The sequence below is a fragment of the Nothobranchius furzeri genome, chromosome 10 (genome assembly GCF_043380555.1).
Source record: "Nothobranchius furzeri strain GRZ-AD chromosome 10, NfurGRZ-RIMD1, whole genome shotgun sequence".
Classification (NCBI taxonomy): domain Eukaryota; kingdom Metazoa; phylum Chordata; class Actinopteri; order Cyprinodontiformes; family Nothobranchiidae; genus Nothobranchius; species Nothobranchius furzeri.
This window is the reverse complement of record NC_091750.1, coordinates 26,652,201-26,674,176: the sequence shown is the minus strand read 5'-3', so window position 1 is coordinate 26,674,176 and position 21,976 is coordinate 26,652,201. Positions and strand designations below refer to the sequence as shown.

Genomic DNA, 21,976 nt, shown 5'->3' with positions numbered 1-21,976 from the left:
GTGACCTGGCTCACCTGGTGACCTGGCTTCACCTGGTGACCTGGCTTCACCTGGTGACCTGACTCACCATGTGACCTGGCTTCACCTGGTGACCTGGCTCACCATGTGACCTGGGCCACCTGAGTAGAAGGAGAGTTTAAGGATGAGTACACTATGAGCTGAGGTTGCGTCTTAAGTTTAAAGGCTCAGATGAAAAGTTTCCCGAGTCTGCACTCCGGGTTCATCTCGGAACGTTGGTCACATTAAATGGAATACTGGATCCACAAGAGGAAGAGTCTGATCGGATTGATCTTTATGTCAGCTCCGAGGAGCTGCTCCTTCCAGGACATCTCGACCTGCTCAGGTTGTCACTCTGTCAGATTTCTTCTCCTGTGCATTCTGCCCCCCCACGAGCTCGTAACCTCCTTTGGTTCCCGATGGAAGTTGGTAGGTTCCAGCTTTTCTTCGGAGGACCAGGATGGTCAGCAGGAAGCAGAGCAGCGCTCCACAGATGAAGACCACCATCAGACCCAGAAACCTGCAAACACAGATGAACAGCATCAGATCCTTGGTTCCGTTGCCGAACTCTTGAGGACTCAGAACCAGGTCACCTGTGTCTGAAGGTGTCCAGGTCATAGTAGTGACAGGAAGTCTGCTTGCCACACTTCTTCCCCCACAGGATGCAGGTTGTGTCGATGACGGCACCGTACAGAACCGGGCCAGGCATGAACGCTGCACAGAGAATGTAGCTCAGATGGTTTTCGTCCACCGCAGATCGATTAGTGATGTCACATCATGTGTTTGTTACTGCAGACTCCATCTGCACTCCGACCCAGCACCAGAACCCTTACCCAAGACTCTGAACAGCATGTACTGGACACCAACTGCAAAGGACTTGTCCTTGGGATCCACCGTCCTGCAGCACAAACACAAAGATCCTGATGAAGACGAGCTGCAAACAAACATCTTGAAGACTCGGGCTCTTCTGCAGATGTTTAAGTCTGGATCAGTTTTAGAACACCTGCAGACTAAGGCACAGGTTCTGGTCTGAACATCATCCCCTCTTAGGGGACTCCCTGGGGTTCTACCTAGCCCTGGATCTGGAGAAGCTGGATGGCTGTCCACACCCACCTTGCTGTAGATCTCCATGCAGTGTGTCCTTCAGCTTGAGTAGCCAAAGTCTACAGATGGTTTATGGATCTCTGACAGATTAAGGAAAGGCTACTGCTGTGAGGGAAACCAAAGTGAACGTCAAGCTTCCGCTCCAGTGAAGTTCTCAGACAAGCTGGAGCAGCTCAGATTCCTGGGACAGTGATGGACAGATCAGCTGCTTATCGAAGATCTGCTCTGTTCCAAAGAGTTCTAAGACTCCAGCGGGACAAAGACCTGCAGACTGACTCGGGTCTGAGGCCCGGTTCCCCTACCTGAGGATCAACATGTATGACGGCGTCTGTGAGAAGGAGGCGATGAAGCTGGTGAGACCCAACAGAACCACAAACGGCCAAAGGAGGTGACCACATGAGCTGCCACAGGTCCCGGGTCGCGCCCAACTAGAACCATTGACACACCGACACTCTGTGTAGTTCTGCAGAAACGACCAGAAAAGAAGCTCAGAAGGTTTCAGGTGTTCTTCAAAGAGCTTCCCAGCACACAGAGACTCAGAGTCCTGGTCTCACAGAACCAGAACCAGAACCTCTGAGGTTGGAACAATCAAACACAAAAGAAGGAAAAGACCAGCGGCTTCCTTCACACACACACGCACACATGCGCAAACACACACACACACACACACACACACACACACACACTTGCGCAAACACACACAAACACACACACACACACACACACACACATGCGCAAACACACACACACACATGCGCAAACACACATAAACACACACACACACACACATGCGCAAACACACACACACACACACACACACACACACACACACACACACACACACACACACACACTTGTTGTTTTACGGCCTTCGGGAACATTTCTGATGTCCCAGATTTCCTACTTCTGTGTGAACATTTCAGAGGAAAACCAGGAAGTCAGACGACCTTCCTCAGGACCATCGGAAGGTTCATCATTCAGAACCTCCATCAAAGGTAACTTACTGTGATTCTGCTGTCGGAGATTTCTACAGACATGCAGCCGGCGGAGCACGGAGACAAGAACTCCACCCCATCAGAACCACAGACCGGGTTAAAGACCTCGTCAGGACAGTCACAGTCAGCACTACAGGGCAGAGGGCTGGATGCACACACACACGCATGCACACACACACACACACACACACACACACACGCACACACACTTTGTTACTTCATGAAAAACCATAATGAATTGCAACGGCTAATGTGGAAAGCAAGTGAGCTGTTGCACCCGTCCCATCTCCTGGGCCTCTTTAAACGTTCTAACATCGTAGAGATAAATATGTTGTGGGGATTAAAAAATGAACATAAATAAATAAAAATTGGTCTTCAGCAGCAGAAACACCTCTGGTGTGAGAGGTTCTCCGCTCAGTAATATCATGGAAGGAGAAACAGCCGGCTGCTACCACTTCAGCTTTAGGAAAAACTACCAGTCTCTCAAAAAGGAAAACAGCGTTTGAAGTGACAGACAACAGAAGATGTTTGGACCTAGAAAACAGAAGAAGAAAAAGAAGAAATAATTTCTTATAGCGCCTCTCAAGATAAAAATCACGAGGCGCTAAAAAACACCGAGACTGGTGTTTAGCTGTATCTGGTTTTTTCTGGTTTTTTCTGGCATTGCAGGTCTCTGGTTCTGGTGGACGTGGATACAGGGACGACACCTGAGGGGAGGGGGGAGTGTTCTCTGACCGTGGATTGGCCATGAGCATCCAGGTCATAATGACCCCTCAGCAGCAACACACTAACCCTTTAGGAAAGATCCCTGCGACCCTCTGAGTGGGACAGCCAATCAGCAGCAGTGGGACGGAGGAGAACATGCAGAGTAAGATGGCTGCCGTACACAGCTTGGTAGCTCCGCCCACCGACAGATTAAACCTCCGCATCAGAGCTCCACCCAGGACGATTCCAAGCACCGCCAGTGGGATCCCGACTCCTCCTGAGGAGGATCAGAAGATTCAGGTCTGGACTTAGTCCAGTCAGACCTGGGACGTGTGTTAGGTCTCACCCATCATCATGGTGGAGAAGGGCACCGTCCGACTGAACTGCTTCTCGATGAACTTTGCCATGAAGGTGGAGAGGCCGGACAGGAGAGCTGCCAGGTTCACCTGAGCCAGAACCACCAGCAGGTAGATGGGACTCTGCAGCGTTCGCAAGGCAACACCTGGAAAACCTGGAGAAAGAGCAGAGACCCGCTGAAGTCCGGTTCTCTGGACCTGGAGTGACCTCCGGTTCGTCAGAAAGGAAGCAGAAACCGACTCTTACTTTTGAGGAACTGAAGGAGAGACAGTTCCTGGACCGAGTCTGTCTGCTGCTTCCTGTCCAGTCTGGACTCCACGTCTGCTGCATCTCTCTGCACAAACAGCAAATCGTCACATGACCCACTGGTTCTGCAGGATCTGAAACCACTTTTATGTCCTTTGGTCCCGAGGATTCTAAAAAAGCTGGTGGGTTTGTTCTGACACCCCGAGAGAGGAAGAGTCTTTATCCTGACTCAAACCCAGGTCGATGCTTGACCTTCCTGTGAGTCCTACCTGCAAAAACACCTGAACTCGGGCCAAATGGAACAAAGTGGGCGGAGCCGGATCTGGCCAGGGGTGTCATTTACACAGTGGGTGTAGAAAAGTATCACCCCGTGCTCTACACCTTCTCCCAGCTTTCCTTACCCAATACAATCTTTACCACCTACCTGTACCACAGCACAGGTAGAGCTCTACCTGTACCGTAGCACAGGTAGAGCTCTACCTGTACCACAGCACAGGTAGAGCTCTACCTGTACCACAGCACAGGTAGAGCTCTACCTGTACCGCAGCACAGGTAGAGCTCTACCTGTACCGCAGCACAGGTAGAGCTCTACCTGTACCACAGCTCAGGTAGAGCTCTACCTGTACCACAGCTCAGGTAGAGCTCTACCTGTACCACAGCACAGGTAGAGCTCTACCTGTACCACAGCACAGGTAGAGCTCTTCCTGTACCACAGCACAGGTAGAGCTCTACCTGTACCGCAGCACAGGTAGAGCTCTACCTGTACCACAGCTCAGGTAGAGCTCTACCTGTACCACAGCACAGGTAGAGCTCTACAGGAGAAATACTGAGATTTACAAAGGACACGCCCACAAAGTATGCTATAAATCAGTCTGTGTGTGTGTGTGTGTGTGTGTGTGTGTGTGTGTGTGTGTGTGTGTGTGTGTGTGTGTGTGTGTGTGTGTGTGTGTGTGTCGAGTCCTTCAAACGCAGATGATTGAGAAGCTAACTGGTGTAACCAGAGTTAGTGGAGGAAAGTTTGCACCAGTTGACAACAATTGCGTGACAACAATTAGACAAAATCATGAAGATGTCTTGTTGCTATGGTAACACCCTACAGTCATTAAAAACATCTGCAGCTGTTAAAGGTGTGTTCACTGAGAAACCATTTTTAATGATTATCTCGGAGTGTCTCATGCTGGCTGAACATGAAAATAGTCTCCTACACCTATCTCCTGCAGTAGCTTCTGATAGAAGATAGTCTCCTACACCTATCTCCTGCAGTAGCTTCTGATAGAAGATAGTCTCCTACACCTATCTCCTGCAGTAGCTTCTGATAGAAGATAGTCTCCTACACCTATCTCCTGCAGTAGCTTCTGATAGAAGATAGTCTCCTACACCTATCTCCTGCAGTAGCTTCTGATAGAAGATAGTCTCCTACACCTATCTCCTGCAGTAGCTTCTGATAGAAGATAGTCTCCTACACCTATCTCCTGCAGTAGCTTCTGATAGAAGATAGTCTCCTACACCTATCTCCTGCAGTAGCTTCTGATAGAAGATAGTCTCCTACACCTATCTCCTGCAGTAGCTTCTGATAGAAAACAGACGGTGAAGTCTAGGATTAGAAAATCCTGACAGATCTACGTCACACTGTCACTAACAATCATGGACTCACCCATCCTGACTCACGACGGGGAAGGCTGTTGTTGGTTTAGCGTCCAGGAAACAGCAGCGAACAGCTCAGCTAGTAGAAGCTAACTGTTAGCATTAGCACCACACAGCAGAACTTCTCCAGGTGTGTGTTATTGGTGAAGATTAAACATCAACGTTGCAGAGCAAACAAGAGTCAGTGGTAGAGTTGTCTTGCTGTTAGCCAATCACAGGATGAACAGAGATGAACCTGCACCTGCGGCACTGAAGGTTTTCTGGTAACCAGCTGATTTCAGTGGGAATTAGCCGACAGACGGACTGATGAAATGATGAACAGGATTTCCTGCCTGTTGGGTTAATGTAACATTTTCATGAAATGTTCCCCTTAGATCTGGAACACCTCAGCCAGGGGTCCAATTACACACAGGCTTCTGTGAGAGGTGGAAACACTGCAACGGCTAATAACATAACATACACTGGTAACCAGCTATGCTGACGCTGGTTTTAGCAGTAGGACGCACAATCATGGACTGATGGTGACCTGGCTTTGTTGCTGCTGGACTTGTAAGTGATAATATTTTTTTCCAGCAGTTTGAATCTGTTTATTTGGTGACTTGTTTGGTATCAGTTAGCTCGCGTTAACATTAGCTCATTGATAGCCCTAGCTGCAGGATGCGGCTGGGTTGTTCACGACAGACGCAATTCCACTTTCAGCCAGTAGGAGGAAGAAGCAGGAAACTCATTTAGCGTTGCTTTAACTGTTTTGGATCAAAATCTCCATCTGATTCGTGGGGGTGGGAATCTTCAGGGGGATCATGATTCGATTACGGTTCATGAGCTCGGATTATTGATGCATCCTTCTCCTCCCTCACCTGGTTTCCAAGTGATTAGGTGGTACTTAAGAAAAACATTTGTAATGATGAAACATTCATTTACTTCCAATATCTTTTATTAACATAAGTATCAGTGCAATGTTGTAAAGAAATGAAGTGCTTCCAAACAAAATAATGCTGGATGTCCATTTGATTTGAACATGAATAACTGTTATTTCTCAAAAAATAAATACGATTAGACAACATTTATAGTATAAATGTTTTTGACAAGAACTTCAATTAAATGTAAAAATAAATGCATAAAACAGGAAAAAAAAAAGCGTACAGACGCAAATCTTTTGCGATAAGACTTGCTATGGGCTTTGTCATTCTGTTCGCGTTTTCCGAGTTTGGTGGAATTTCAACAACGCCTGCTCCATGGTTCCCTGAATGGTGGCGGCAGCCGCAGCTACCGGCGTCTTTTTCTCCTCTGGGTGAAAACCATCAACGTGGTTTCTCATGTTTGTTTTGTTTTACATAACTTACATACCATATCGCTTTTGTCCATGTCCTTTTCCCCTCAAACTCATGAAAACCAAAGTAATTCCACACGCTTGCTTTTAATGTTGGCGGTGCTGGCCGTATTCCTCAGTCAGCCACGTTGTCCTGGTCAAGCCATAACCTTTCCGTCCAAGCACCAGACCTCCTTTCAGCCGAGTTCCGGTTTTAACGCTTCGTCATTAATGAAATCGATTGATAATCGTACACGTTCGCATCTTGATGCATCTAAAAAACGAGTTTACCCCCACCCCTACCCCACTGGTTTGTGGGTCAGAAGAACCCCTAGAGTGATGACGGTCCAGTTCTGACTCACCTCTTTGGGCATTTCTCGGGGGAAAAAGAGGTACGGCAGTGCGGTGAGGAAGAGCAAACAGGAAGCTACCAGGAAGCCGAGCCACCAGGCGCCGACCCAGCGAAGGTCCGTAGGTTCCAACCTGATCTGGGCTAAAGACACAAAACCAGAACCACACACAGATCAGTTTGTAAAGCAGTCCGCTCCATTACCGGTTCCAGATCTTTGAGAGCAAAGGTAGGCACAGTAAAATATTACTGCTGGCACTAATGAGATGTCGTTTATCTTAAACACGAGCTGTAGTCATCAGCCTTAATTTAGACCTGGAAATAAAATGGTTGATTTCAGGGAAGCTCCGCCCACGCCTACAACAGCATGTTGGGTGGGTCAGTTGATGCGTACTCTGGTAGGTCAGTGGCTCAGGTGTCTGCCTGCCATCTCAGCTTCACCACATGCTGGTTGGACTCCCGGTGGTGTCGGCAGTTATTTATGTAGCCAGCTGAAGCAGATTACGTTTTTATACTTTTGTATGAAATCACTGGTGCACCGTTTCTAGGAACTAGAAGTTACCTACATTACAGCTGAGCTGCAGACGGCTGGATTTGGAGTCTTACTTCCCACAATGCCATAGTTACTCTAACAGCACCCCCACCACCTATGGACAGGACCAGTCAGTCAGACCTTTCTCCCAATTATAATAGGAACACTACATCACCGTCATATCACTGGTTCAGTCTCTCTGAATAGCACCCCCAACCTATCGAGTCCTTCAACAAGACACATAACCCCCCTTGTCTGCTGGTGGTGGTCGGAGGGACCGGCGGTGCCAGTGTTCGGCAGCCTCGCCTCTGTTGGTGTGATCGCAGCTCACCTCCACAGATGTGTGAATGGATGAATGATCCACTGCCGTGAAAAGCAGTTTTGGTCCTCTGACTCTGAAAGGTGCTATTCAAGCGCTGGTCTTTTATCATTTATCATGTCAGTGCATTCGTTTTAACCGTCCTAAGTCACTCCAGTTATCCAACTGTGTTCCTGACCTTTCCCTTCGTCCCGCTGTTGCCCTGATTCTGTCAGAGCAAGGCCCAGGTGCACACCTATATCTCCATCACATCTATACCGGGGGCTAGCCGCCCAAACGACACAACACAGAAGAGGCAAAACTGCAGATCCCCCTCATCCACTACACCCCCCAGTACTAATTGTATTTGTATAGACAGCATGTCAACACAAAGAAAAAGCATCAAAGTTAAATGCAACAAAGCTGGGGTTCATCTTCATGCACCCAGAGCACATGACGTCCCAAACGCTCACGGGCCAAAAGCTAGAAGTAGGAAAGATGTCTTCAAGTCTGACTTCAACCGTGTCAGCAAAAGAGTCTGGCGCACAAACAGAGGAAGTGCGTTCCACGGTTCTGGAGCAGGAAAGCCTGCTCTCCACGAGACTTGTATCTCACTTTGGGAATGCCTGGCAGGTGGTCTGCAGACCTTAATGACCAGAAGGGGAGTAGGACGTGATCTAAAGACCAGAAGCTCTGCGTATGTGCGTCGCTCTAGCTAGCCGACTCTCAGCTGATTCGGTTTAAAGAAACTAAACTGTGTTTACTTTTATTTTCATTATTTACATTTATCATGTAGGTTTCACGCATACCACTGGAATGTGTTCAGTCTAACATGAATAATATATGGAATTAAGGGATTTGGTAACTTTGATTAATGTGTGCTGAATTCATCTGAAAGTATCAAAAAGCTATGATGTAGAAAAAATTAATTGGTGACAAAACACATTAAAAAGACTGGTAACCATGGAAACCGTGATAATCGCTTCATAATCTAATCGAAGGACCCTGAATTGAAAGCTAATTTAATTGTGAGGTACCTACGGCACACCCCTGGTCCAGAATGAAAGAACAGTTATTCCTTTAAAGGTTCATCTCATAAAAATCCACGTTTTGGAGCTTTTCACCATGTGATCTCATCATTTCCACAAACCCGTTCGGGGCAGCCTTCATGCATTTTCCTGGCTCAGCTTCATCTTGGATAACGTTGAGATTTTTCCTGCATCTAGGAGAAAGTAGCCAGGCCCTTCCCCCGAAGCTGGCCTGTTCTTGGCTCTGAAACCTGGATATTACCATACCAGTTTATTTATAAAGCACAATTAAAAATAGCATGCAGCTAACCAAAGTGCTGTACAGGAGAGCCAAAGACTCAAACACAACAACAAAGACAGCGTAGGAGTAAAACATGAAGTTAAACACAGAAAACACACCCGACTTCTGCAGTAGGAAGAAAACACCACCGCATAAGCTACGTGTCCTGTCGACAGACACACGTAATGACCAGCACAGGACGAGTGTGTGAAGTTATTGGTGTGTAACAGACTTGGTAGTCCCATGATGGGAGGAACTGACTGGTATAGCACTGGTTCAACACCCGGGGCCTCATGTAAGTAAAAGTAAGGAAGGAAGTAAAACTTTATTTATAACAGATAAAACCACAAAGTGCTTCACAACATACATAAAAAGGCAAAACAGGACAGGAGCACAAGGTCAACTTACATAAAACTTGTCTAAATAAAAGGGTCTTCAGCTGCTTTTTAAAAGAATCAACAGAGTCGGCCACACGAAGAAACGGGGCAGGGCGTTCCAAACTCTGGGAGCTACAGCTTGAAAGGACAGGTCCCCTCTAGTTTTAAATCTGGTCTTAGGGACCTTCAGTAGGTTCTGACCCGAGGACCGTACAGTGCAGCCAGAAGAGTGGGGGATTAAAAGGTTATAAATATTGTGGAGCTTGTCCATTAAGAGCTCTAAAAGTCAAAACTAAAATTTTAAAATCAATTCTAAACTTGACCGGTGGCCAATGTAAAGAAGAGAAAACTGGTGTTATGTGAGCCCTTCTATTGGTTCCTGTTAAAAGCCTTGCTGCAGCGTTCTGGACCAACTGGAGACGACTGACATCTGATTTGTTACAACAAGTAAAGATAGAATTACAATAATCTAAACAAGAAGAAATAAAAGCGTGAATGATCATCTCCAAGTCCGATTTTGAAGTAAAAGCTCTCAATTTGGAAATTTTTCTCAAATGATAAAAGCAACTTTTTACTAAATGTTTTGAGTGGCAGCTCAAAGACATGGACTGGTCAAAAAGAACACCATGGGTTCTTAGACTGGTCTGGACTGAGGAGCTCAGGGAACCGAGGTGTTGTCGGATTAAAAGCACTTTCTGCTCAGGAGCAATGATAAGTGTTTCGGTCTTGCTTGAGTTCAACTGAAGACAGTTACTGGCTAGCCAGTCCTTAATACACTCAATGCAATCAAGTAGGTCAGCTAACTCGTTAAACTCTGCGTCCTTGAAAGAGCAGTACAGTTGAATGTCATCCGCATATAAATGGTAGGACACATTTTTAAAGCTTTTAATAATCTCCCCAAGAGGGCAAATATATAAAAGAAACAAAATTGGGCCAAGGGCCGAGCCCTGGGGAACACCATGAAGGAAAGATGTGACTTCAGACCTAATCTTGTTTACACATAAAGAAAATGTTCTGCTATTTAAATAGGAAAAAAAAAAACACTTCAGAACAGTACTAGAAAATCCGAACTCATTTTGAAGTCGATATAACAGAACTTTATGGTCAACCGTGTCAAAAACTGAAGACAAATCCAATAAAACCAGTACAGTATATTGGCCAGAGTCTGCGGCCATTAGTACAATGTACCAGCCGTACCTACAAACAGATCTGTGTGAAGGAACTAACATACACGTGTGTGGTGTTCATCATGTCATACCTGTGTGGAAACGTTCCTAAACATCAGAAAATTTGCTGATCTGCTAACCCCTGAGTTTTAACTGCAGCTAGCTTATTGTTAGCGGCCTGTTTTAGCTGGTTAAACGGCCTATTTCTGTCTTATTCAGCTCTTTCACTTGTTCAGTGCAGTTTTAAGGATTTATATTTAGAGTTGTGTAAGTTGTTAGATTTTTTAGTTTAAAATAAATTCTATTAAGACACAGTAATGTCCATCTGTAAAGATCAGAGTGGTAGAGGACCGACGTTTCTAACTTCCTTTGTCTCTGCAGCTCTGTGACTCGTTCTAACTCCCGTTATTAAACCATCTCAATGAGAGAAAACCTGTTTTTGTTCTGAGACACCAGTGCTAGTTTAGTTAGAGACGTTGCTAGTTTAGTTAAAGACGTTGCTAGTTTAGTTAGAGACGTTGCTAGTTTAGTTAAAGACGTTGCTAGTTTTGTTAAAGACGTTGCTAGTTTAGTTAAAGACGTTGCTAGTTTTGTTAAAGACGTTGCTAGTTTAGTTAGAGATGTTGCTAGTTTAGTTAGAGACGTTGCTAGTTTAGTTAAAGACGTTGCTAGTTTAGTTAAAGACGTTGCTAGTTTTGTTAAAGACGTTGCTAGTTTAGTTAAAGACGTTGCTAGTTTTGTTAAAGACGTTGCTAGTTTAGTTAGAGACGTTGCTAGTTTAGTTAAAGACGTTGCTAGTTTTGTTAAAGACGTTGCTAGTTTAGTTAAAGACGTTGCTAGTTTTGTTAAAGACGTTGCTAGTTTAGTTAAAGACGTTGCTAGTTTTGTTAAAGATGTTGCTAGTTTAGTTAGAGATGTTACTAGTTTAGTTAAAGACGTTGCTAATTTAGTTAGAGATGTTGCTAGTTTTGTTAAAGACGTTGCTAGTTTAGTTAGAGATGTTGCTAGTTTAGTTAGAGATGTTACTAGTTTAGTTAGAGATGTTTAGTTAGAGATGTTGCTAGTTTTGTTAGAGATGTTACTAGTTTAGTTAGAGATGTTGCTAGTTTAGTTAGAGATATTGCTAGTTTTGTTAGAGATGTTACTAGTTTAGTTAGAGATGTTGCTAGTTTAGTTAGAGATGTTGCTAGTTTAGTTAGAGATGTTACTAGTTTAGTTAGAGATGTTGCTAGTTTAGTTAGAGATGTTACTAGTTTAGTTAGAGACGTTGCTAGTTTAGTTAGAGACGTTCCTAGTTTAGTTAGAGATGTTACTAGTTTAGTTAGAGACGTTGCTAGTTTAGTTAGAGATGTTACTAGTTTAGTTATAGACGTTGCTAGTTTAGTTAGAGACGTTCCTAGTTTAGTTAGAGATGTTACTAGTTTAGTTAGAGATGTTGCTAGTTTAGTTAGAGACGTTCCTAGTTTAGTTAGAGATGTTGCTAGTTTAGTTAGAGACGTTCCTAGTTTAGTTAGAGATGTTGCTAGTTTAGTTAGAGATGTTACTAGTTTAGTTAGAGACGTTGCTAGTTTAGTTAGAGACCTTCCTAGTTTAGTTAGAGATGTTGCTAGTTTAGTTAGAGACGTTGCTAGTTTAGTTAGAGATGTTACTAGTTTAGTTAGAGACGTTACTAGTTTAGTTAGAGACGTTGCTAGTTTAGTTAGAGACGTTGCTAGTTTTGTTAAAGACGTTGCTAGTTTAGTTAGAGACGTTACTAGTTTAGTTAGAGACGTTGCTAGTTTAGTTAGAGACGTTCCTAGTTTAGTTAGAGATGTTACTAGTTTAGTTAGAGACGTTACTAGTTTAGTTAGAGACGTTGCTAGTTTAGTTAGAGACGTTGCTAGTTTTGTTAAAGACGTTGCTAGTTTAGTTAGAGACGTTACTAGTTTAGTTAGAGACGTTGCTAGTTTAGTTAGAGATGTTGCTAGTTTTGTTAAAGACGTTGCTAGTTTAGTTAGAGACGTTACTAGTTTAGTTAGAGACGTTGCTAGTTTAGTTAGAGACGTTCCTAGTTTAGTTAGAGACGTTACTAGTTTAGTTAGAGACGTTGCTAGTTTAGTTAGAGACGTTCCTAGTTTAGTTAGAGACGTTACTAGTTTAGTTAGAGACGTTCCTAGTTTAGTTAGAGATGTTACTAGTTTAGTTAGAGATGTTGCTAGTTTAGTTAGAGATGTTACTAGTTTAGTTAGAGATGTTACTAGTTTAGTTAGAGATCTTGCTAGTTTAGTTAGAGACGTTCCTAGTTTAGTTAGAGATGTTACTAGTTTAGTTAGAGACGTTACTAGTTTAGTTAGAGACGTTACTAGTTTAGTTAGAGACGTTACTAGTTTAGTTAGAGACGTTGCTAGTTTAGTTAGAGACGTTGCTAGTTTTGTTAAAGACGTTGCTAGTTTAGTTAGAGACGTTACTAGTTTAGTTAGAGACGTTGCTAGTTTAGTTAGAGACGTTCCTAGTTTAGTTAGAGATGTTACTAGTTTAGTTAGAGACGTTACTAGTTTAGTTAGAGACGTTGCTAGTTTAGTTAGAGACGTTGCTAGTTTTGTTAAAGACGTTGCTAGTTTAGTTAGAGACGTTACTAGTTTAGTTAGAGACGTTGCTAGTTTAGTTAGAGACGTTGCTAGTTTTGTTAAAGACGTTGCTAGTTTAGTTAGAGACGTTACTAGTTTAGTTAGAGACGTTGCTAGTTTAGTTAGAGACGTTCCTAGTTTAGTTAGAGACGTTACTAGTTTAGTTAGAGACGTTGCTAGTTTAGTTAGAGACGTTCCTAGTTTAGTTAGAGACGTTACTAGTTTAGTTAGAGACGTTCCTAGTTTAGTTAGAGATGTTACTAGTTTAGTTAGAGATGTTGCTAGTTTAGTTAGAGATGTTACTAGTTTAGTTAGAGATGTTACTAGTTTAGTTAGAGATCTTGCTAGTTTAGTTAGAGACGTTCCTAGTTTAGTTAGAGATGTTACTAGTTTAGTTAGAGACGTTACTAGTTTAGTTAGAGACGTTACTAGTTTAGTTAGAGACGTTCCTAATTTAGTTAGAGATGTTACTAGTTTAGTTAGAGATGTAGGTCATTTAACAAACAGCAGCATCAGGGACATCATCAGTAAAGTAAAATGTGATTATTTCATATCTTTCACTTAAACCAACAGATGCAGACTTCTATGACCTGCTGAAGCACGTTACACACTCAGGATCACCCTCCAAACACACCTCTCACCTGTACAGGTGGTGCTGGAGCACTGGTGGAGGTGTGATTGTTGTGCTAGAGGCTGTTTTTGTCTCTAATTTCCAACATGCCCAACATTAGTCAGCATTTAGATCTGTTTAGCTGTAATCCCTAATCTCATCCTGATGAATGTGCTGCTGATTTTATTTTAGGCAAGGTAGCTTTATTTATAGAGCACATTTCAAACACTGGGAAATCCAAAGTGCTTTACAATTAGCCTGAAATGGCACAACAACAAACACGAGAACACAAATTAAAAATATATACAGATAAAATTATAATTTAGAGCTAAAAGGAAAAGACAGAATTAAGGATGAGCAATGACATCACAGATTACAGAGGAGACGACGCAGCAGAAGAAACCATTCATGTAAAGGCTGATGAGGGTTTTAGTTGTGTTTTAAACAACACTAGGGTTGGGGCTGATCTGAGGTCATGGGGCAGCTGATTCCATACGTGAGCAGCATAGTAACTAAATGCATCTCCTCCCTGTTTGGTTCTGACCCAAGGTTCTACCAGCTGATTGTTTCCTCTCAGAGCCCTGCTGGGTGTTTATACAGGAACGAGATCAGACATGTATTCTGGTCCCATGCCATTGAGTGATTTATAAACTAGTAGGAGCACTTTGGTCTATTCTGTAGTTCACTGGTAACCAGTGTAGGGATCTAAGAACAGGAGTGATGTGCTCCGTTCTCTTAGTTCCTGTTAGGACTCTAGCAGCAGCATTCTGAACAAGCTGCAGTTGCTCCACAGCTTTTTTGGGACGACCAGTTAGGAGACCATTGCTGAAGTCCAGCCCACTAGAAATAAAAGCATGAATGATTTTCTCTAAGTCTGGTCTGGACATGAGACCTCTGACTCTTGATGTTTGATGAAGGTGATAAAACGCTGATTTAGTTATAGCCTTAATATGTCCAGAGAAGCTCAGGTGTGACTCAATGATAACACCAAGATTTCTAACCTGGATCTTTGTCTTTACTCCCCTGGAGTCCAGCTGAGCAACAACATCCATTCTATCCTTCTTGTTGCCAAAGACAATAACTTCAGTCTTGTCTTTGTTTAGCTGAAGGAAGTTTGACTGCTTCCAGTCGTGTACTTCTTCTAGGCACTGACAGAGCGAGTCCAGACAGTCATTAGGTGATAGGGCTAGGTAGATCTGGCAGCTAACAACAGCAGCTAAAGGGGGCGGGGCTCAGATAAAGGCTAATTCTCCGTGCTGATACAGGCGCTTGAGTTTTCTTCTGTGAGGTGCACATTTTTTTCCATTATTCAGTTTGATAACAGATGACAAGACACACATTTCAGTGTGTTCAAGCCTATTAACTAATTTATGCTTTAATTCTATAGTAAGTTGTTGTAAAGGTAGTAAGTTCTGTTTAAAGGGGATCCAAACCTTAGCATTTTTATTTTAAAAAGTGACTGCATAGTAACTTCCTAGTAATAAATTACTTTTATAATATAACTTGCTAACTAACCTTGTTACTTTATTAAAGAACTAGTTACTATGACTGACTTCCCAACACTGATGAGACGTAAGCTCAATGACTCCTCACCTTTAGGCAGTTTGTCAAAGTCAACAAAGAAACGCAGCATCAAGGAACCCGTCACGAAGCCGAAGACGGGCCCGAACGAGGTCACGGCGAGGAGGATTCCTGAAAACACAAACGCACATGCCATCAGACACCAGCAACATGCAGGATGTCCTCGGGGTTCCTGAAGGCTCAGGCGTCTTCTAGCCACGATGAAGGAGTTTCAGTTTCATTCTGACTGAAATCAGTTTGTTTATTTTTTCTCCTCTGTCACAAAGATCAGCTCAGAGAAAACAAAAGTCATGAGAACGTTAGACCATGGACTCCAAACATCTGAGAATCCCGTGTTTTTGTTTCTGTCTGGTCATGAATGATCTATTAGAAGACATGTCGTTCTTCTCCAGCACACAGAGATCTGTTGCTTCAGGTTCCTGGGAGGTGCCGACCCAATTCCCAGAAACCAGAGGAAGTGGGCTGGTTATATAATCAGCTTCGTGAAGGCTTCAACATTCCACAGATACCTTCAGATCTTCTCTCACTGCAGATTAAATCTTTACTCTCATCCGGTCGGGGTTTGATTTCACCTTCGTTTGGATCAGAACCGGAGCTTTACCATAGTTAATAAATACCTTCAACACTGTAAACCAGCAGTTTGTGTCAGCAGGAGGTCACAACCATGTGTACAAGGCCCTCTGGGGCACTGCCCCAACTACAGTAGTAGTAGACTAGTCTCTGTTGTCCTATGAAGGTCTCAACCATGGGGGTCTAGTCTCTAGTCTCCTATGAAAGTCTAAACCAGTGGTCCTCAAATGGCGGCCCGCGAGCTCTCTCTTTGTGGCCCCCAAACCCCGCGCGCACCCCCCACCCCCGACAGCCGACCGGGAGGTGTAGGATAGACAGAGCTGAGGAAAATAATCAAATAATCAATGCATGAGATGCGGGCATAAACAACTCTGCATCATAGAAGAGCACCATAATCAGTTATAGTGGAATGGGGTTTTGTTATTTTAACGGCGGCACCAGCGCAGCATCCACATCTGTCAGAGCGGGGTTCTCCACATTTACCGAGTAGAAAACTTTGGTCCGCCTTTATGTGGTACTGCAGGGCTGAGCGCTGGAGCTGTAACCTGAGACCGAACCCAATCAGCCCGATCAGCTCTGTTGGATTTGGGCCGTGAATTATGTTGATTGAGCGGGTTGTCGCGCAGCGCGCTCCACTCGCTCGATCAGCGACTGAGAGACAGAGAGAGGATCGGAGGACGCTCCTCCAAACACACGTTATTATTTTCATAATTTCATTATTATTTCTCCTCGCCGCTCTCAGTCAGACCGAGTGCTGTGATGTCGGGAGATCCGGTCTTGGGGAGGGAGCGGGCTCAGTGACGGCGGCTGCAGCGTAATCATCTTATTTAGGGACACAGAGAAGTTAAAAGGAGAGAGAAATAGAAGATAGAAGTTCTTGTTCCACTTTATTCTTTTGTGTCATGATGATAAACTGATGTTAAATTCAGCTTAAAGAGAAACTGGGAGGAAGGTTTGGTTCATTTGAAGTTACAGGAGATCTTGTCTCCTATCTGCTCCTCCAGAGACAGCATGGACATGAGGGTCACATGGTGAGGGTCCCACAGGACAGCTTAGTGCAGGCACACAGCCGAGCTGGAGGGGGACAGGTGTTGTCAATCTTTATATTGAAAGCTTGAGTGTTATGTGTATTACAGCCAGCGATCCAAACAGCAGCAGCAGTCTGGTCTCCCCCTAGACTAGTCTCTAGTCTCCAATGAAGGTCTAAACCATGGGGGTCTAGTCTCTAGTCTCCTATGGAGGTCTAAACCATGGGGGTCTAGTCTCTAGTCTCCAATGAAGGTCTAAACCATGGGGGTCAAGTCTCTAGTCTCCTATGGAGGTATAAACCATGGGGGTCTAGTCTCTAGTCTCCTATGGGGGTCTAAACCATGGGGGTCTAGTCTCTAGTCTCCAATGAAGGTCTAAACCATGGGGGTCAAGTCTCTAGTCTCCTATGGAGGTATAAACCATGGGGGTCTAGTCTCTAGTCTCCTATGGGGGTCTAAACCATGGGGGTCTAGTCTCTAGTCTCCAATGAAGGTCTAAACCATGGGGGTCAAGTCTCTAGTCTCCTATGGAGGTCTAAACCATGGGGTCTAGTCTCTAGTCTCCAATGAAGCTCTAAACCATGGGGGTCTAGTCTCTGTTGTCCTTTGAAGGTCTAAACCATGGGGGTCTAGTCTCTAGTCTCCAATGAAGGTCTAAACCATGGGGGTCTAGTCTCGGGGGCCTAGTCTCTAGTCTCCTATGGAGGTATAAACCATGGGGGTCTAGTCTCTAGTCTCCTATGAAGGTCTAAGCCATGGGGGTCTAGTGTCTAGTCTCCAATGGAGATCTAACCCATGGGGGTCTAGTCTGTAGTCTCCTATAAAGGTCTAAACCATGGGGGTCTAGTCTCTAGTCTCCTATGAAAGTGTAAACCATGGGGTCTAGTCTCTAGTCTCCTATGGAGGTATAAACCATGGGGGTCTAGTCTCTAGTCTCCTATGAAGGTCTAAACCATGGGGGTCTAGTCTCTAGTCTCCTATGGAGGTATAAACCATGGGGGTCTAGTCTCTAGTCTCCTATGAAGGTCTAAGCCATGGGGGTCTAGTCTGTAGTCTCCTATAAAGGTCTAAACCATGGGGGTCTAGTCTCCAGTCTCCTATGAAAGTCTAAACCATGGGGTCTAGTCTCTAGTCTCCTATGAAGGTCTAAACCAAACCTGGGCATTTTATGGCCCGCGGGCCACATACGGCCCTTTGGTTGACTTTGACCGGCCCGCGTAAGGTTAATTGGAAATTACAAAATAAATGTCTTTTCTCATTTTACCTCATGCATGGACTAAGGCTGCATTGCTTTTATTTTGAAGTTGTTTTTTACGTACACAATGACGCAATACGTATAGCGACAAGTGCCCGCGGTTGACATGGTGATTGTAGCCCCCAGAAATGTTCGCTCATGCAAAAAAAAAAAAAAAAGAAAGATGCCGAATGCAGGATTTTCAACAAAAATTGGACTGCTAAGTATTTTTTTTACTGAAGTCGGAGGTAAAGCCATGTGTTTGGTTTGCGGGGAGGAGATTGCCGTGTTTAAGGACTACAATTCTAGTCGGCATTACGACAAGAAACACTCGGAAAAATACAAGAACTTGTCTGACGCTGAGAGGGCATGGACATCCGAAGCTTTGCTAGCAAAGTTGCAAAAGCAGCAAGGCTGTTTTACTAAGCTTCACACGTCCAGGGATGCAGCAACCAGGACCAGCTTTGTGATATCCCACAAAATAGCTAAAACCAGCAAGCCGTTTTCGGAGGGAGAGTTTGTCAAAGAGTGAATGGTGGACTCTGCCACACTAATATGCCCTGAAAAAAAGGCGCATTTGAGCAAATCCCGCTGTCCAGGCGAACCGTGACCAGGAGGATCGAGGACATTGCGGGGAACCTGGAGCTTCAGCTGCAACGTGAAGTGGCAAGTTTTGGCTTTTTCTCATTGGCCTTAGACGAGAGCCGCGACACAGCCCAGCTGCTCGTATTTGTCCGGGGGATAACGGAGCTCACAGAGGAGCTGGCAGCAATGCGGTCGATGAAAGGGACAACGACAGGGAGTGATGTTTCTACAGAGGTAAATACGTGCATGGACTCTCTGGGATTGAAATGGGAGAGACTGTCAGGTGTCACAACAGACGGTTGTCCAAATCTTACAGGGGAAAATGTCGGACTTTTGAAACGCATGCAAGATAAAGTGACAGAAATCGATGCAGATCAAAAATTTGTGTTTCTGCATTGTATTATACACCAACATGTGTTGTGCAAGTCAGTGCTAAAAATCAACCATGTTACTGATGTTGTTACTAAAATAATAAACTTCATCAGGGCACGGGCAATGAATCACAGACAGTTGGTGGCTCTTTTGGAGGACTCCACACAGCTGTCAGATGGCTCAGCCTGGGGAAAGTGCTGAAGAGGGTTTGGGACTTGAAGGCAGAGATTCGAGAGTTTTGCGAGAGGAAAGGCAAAGACATTCCAGAGCTCTCAGATGAGGATTGGATGGCAGATTTAGCATTTGCTGTTGATGCGACTGCACTGATGAATGAACTGAACACCAAACTGCAAGGCAAGGGCCTTGTTGTTCATGAAATGCACAGCCTAGTGAAGGCCTTCATGAGAAAGCTGCAGTTTCTTTCAAGTCAACTGGAGTGCAACACTCTCACTCGCATGCAAACCCTGAACGAAGCCACACCATCAGCTGATCACCTCAGCAGGTACTCATCCATGTTAGGAGCATTACATGGTGAGTTTTCAAGGCGTTTTGAAGATCTCAGAACAATCGAGGATGAAATGCACATGATTTCCTCTCCCTTTCCCTGCAGTGTGGATAATGCACCCAGTGATGTGCTGCTGGAGCTCATTGACCTGCAGTCTGATGCAGTACTGGCAGAGCACTTTAAGTCAGGATCTCTGCTGGATTTCTACTCTTCTCTTAAGGAGGAGAACTTTCCAAACCTGAGGAGACATGCTCAGAAGATGTTGGTTCTCTTCGGCTCTACCTACATTTGTGAACAAACATGTTCAATGATGAAGTTTACAAAATCCAGGTATAGACCCTCTCTCACTGATGATCATTAGTCAGCTGTGCTTCGCATCTCCACCTCAGACATTCAACCTGACTCTGATGCACTCGTTAAAGCCCAGCAGAGACTAGATTTCTCTCACTGAACAAGAAAAAAATCGCTTCAAAACACAAAATAAGGTGTTTGGACCACAAATGTAGGCAACTAGCAGTGAACTGGGACACTTTTTTTGAAACCTCTTTCTCAAGATCACAGTTCAGTGATTTTATTTTACAGACAATACTGTGTGTCTGTAGAACGCTAAGAACCTCTTTCCAACAATATTTGAAACTCAGAATGTGTTTTGGAGTGAATGTGACTGAAACTGTTAACTAATATAAGTCACAAATGTTTAACAAAACCCAAATGTGCACGCTTTGTTTACCATTTCCTTGGGAAAGTTGAATAAATCACATTTTTGTAAGCCAACCTCACTTTTTCCTTTTTGCTCATTTAAAACATATAGTCTACTCTTACCAGCTTGAAAAAACAATGGTATTTACTGCTTTTTATAAAGAAATACCATTAATATTATGCATAATTGACTTCAGCCTTTTGGTCTGGCCCTCCACAATATTTTCTGTTTCTCATGTGGCCCCATGGAAAAAATAATTGCCCACCCCTGGTCTAAACCATGGGGGTCTAGTCTCTTATGAAGGTCTAAACCATGGGGGTCTAGTCTCTTATGAAGGTCTAAACCATGGGGGTCTAGTCTCTTATGAAGGTCTAAACCATGGGGGTCTAGCCTCTAGTCTCCTATGAAGGTCTAAACCATGGGGGTCTAGTCTCCTATGAAGGTCTAAGCCATGGGGGTCTAGTCTCTAGTCTCCTATGAAGGTCTAAACCATGGGGGTCTAGTCTCTGTTGTCCTACGGAGGTCTAAACCATGGGGGTCTAGTCTCTAGTCTCCTATGGAGGTCTAAACCATGGGGGTATAGTCTCTAGTCTCCTATGGAGGTCTAAGCCATGGGGGTCTAGTCTCTTATGAAGGTCTAAACCATGGGGGTCTAGTCTCTAGTCTCCTATGGAGGTCTAAACCATGGGGGTCTAGTCTCTTATGAAGGTCTAAGCCATGGGGGTCTAGTCTCTAGTCTCCTATGAAGGTCTAAACCATGGGGGTCTAGTCTCTGTTGTCCTACGGAGGTCTAAACCATGGGGGTCTAGTCTCTAGTCTCCTATGGAGATCTAAACCATGGGGGTCTAGTCTCTAGTCTCATATGGAGGTCTAAACCATGGGGGTCTAGTCTCCTATGAAGGTCTAAGCCATGGGGGTCTAGTCTCTAGTCTCCTATGAAGGTCTAAACCATGGGGGTCTAGTCTCTGTTGTCCTACGGAGGTCTAAACCATGGGGGTCTAGTCTCTAGTCTCCTATGGAGGTCTAAACCATGGGGGTATAGTCTCTAGTCTCCTATGGAGGTCTAAGCCATGGGAGTCTAGTCTCTTATGAAGGTCTAAACCATGGGGGTCTAGTCTCTAGTCTCCTATGGAGGTCTAAACCATGGGGGTCTAGTCTCTTATGAAGGTCTAAGCCATGGGGGTCTAGTCTCTAGTCTCCTATGAAGGTCTAAACCATGGGGGTCTAGTCTCTGTTGTCCTACGGAGGTCTAAACCATGGGGGTCTAGTCTCTAGTCTCCTATGGAGGTCTAAACCATGGGGGTCTAGTCTCTAGTCTCATATGGAGGTCTAAACCATGGGGGTCTAGTCTCCTATGAAGGTCTAAGCCATGGGGGTCTAGTCTCTAGTCTCCTATGAAGGTCTAAACCATGGGGGTCTAGTCTCTGTTGTCCTACGGAGGTCTAAACCATGGGGGTCTAGTCTCTAGTCTCCTATGGAGGTCTAAACCATGGGGGTCTAGTCTCTTATGAAGGTCTAAACCATGGGGGTCTAGTCTCTAGTCTCCTATGGAGGTCTAAACCATGGGGGTCTAGTCTCTTATGAAGGTCTAAACCATGGGGGTCTAGCCTCTGTTGTCCTTTGAAGGTTTAAACCATGGGGGTCTAGTCTCTAGTCTCCTATGGAGGTCTAAACCATGGGGGTCTAGTCTCTAGTCTCCTATGGAGGTCTAAACCATGGGGGTCTAGTCTCCTATGAAGGTCTAAGCCATGGGGGTCTAGTCTCTAGTCTCCTATGAAGGTCTAAACCATGGGGGTCT

At 44.5% G+C, this 21,976-nt stretch overlaps 1 protein-coding gene across 1 annotated transcript in view; it reads right to left on the bottom strand.

Annotated features, from left to right (window-relative positions):
• Positions 1 to 121: 121 nt before the first annotated feature.
• The window catches only part of slco2b1 (solute carrier organic anion transporter family, member 2B1), a 24,751-nt gene continuing 2,896 nt past the window's right edge, over positions 122 to 21,976 (bottom strand). The window contains exons 6-15 of the mRNA XM_015961976.3: positions 15,197 to 15,295; positions 6,720 to 6,850; positions 3,405 to 3,492; positions 3,148 to 3,312; positions 2,889 to 3,078; positions 2,106 to 2,241; positions 1,404 to 1,564; positions 831 to 895; positions 591 to 711; positions 122 to 517 (exon numbers count right to left, since the gene is read on the bottom strand). Coding sequence (XP_015817462.3) covers positions 340 to 517; positions 591 to 711; positions 831 to 895; positions 1,404 to 1,564; positions 2,106 to 2,241; positions 2,889 to 3,078; positions 3,148 to 3,312; positions 3,405 to 3,492; positions 6,720 to 6,850; positions 15,197 to 15,295 — 1,334 coding nt within the window. The 3' untranslated portion in view covers positions 122 to 339. The remainder of the gene's footprint in view (positions 518 to 590; positions 712 to 830; positions 896 to 1,403; positions 1,565 to 2,105; positions 2,242 to 2,888; positions 3,079 to 3,147; positions 3,313 to 3,404; positions 3,493 to 6,719; positions 6,851 to 15,196; positions 15,296 to 21,976) is intronic.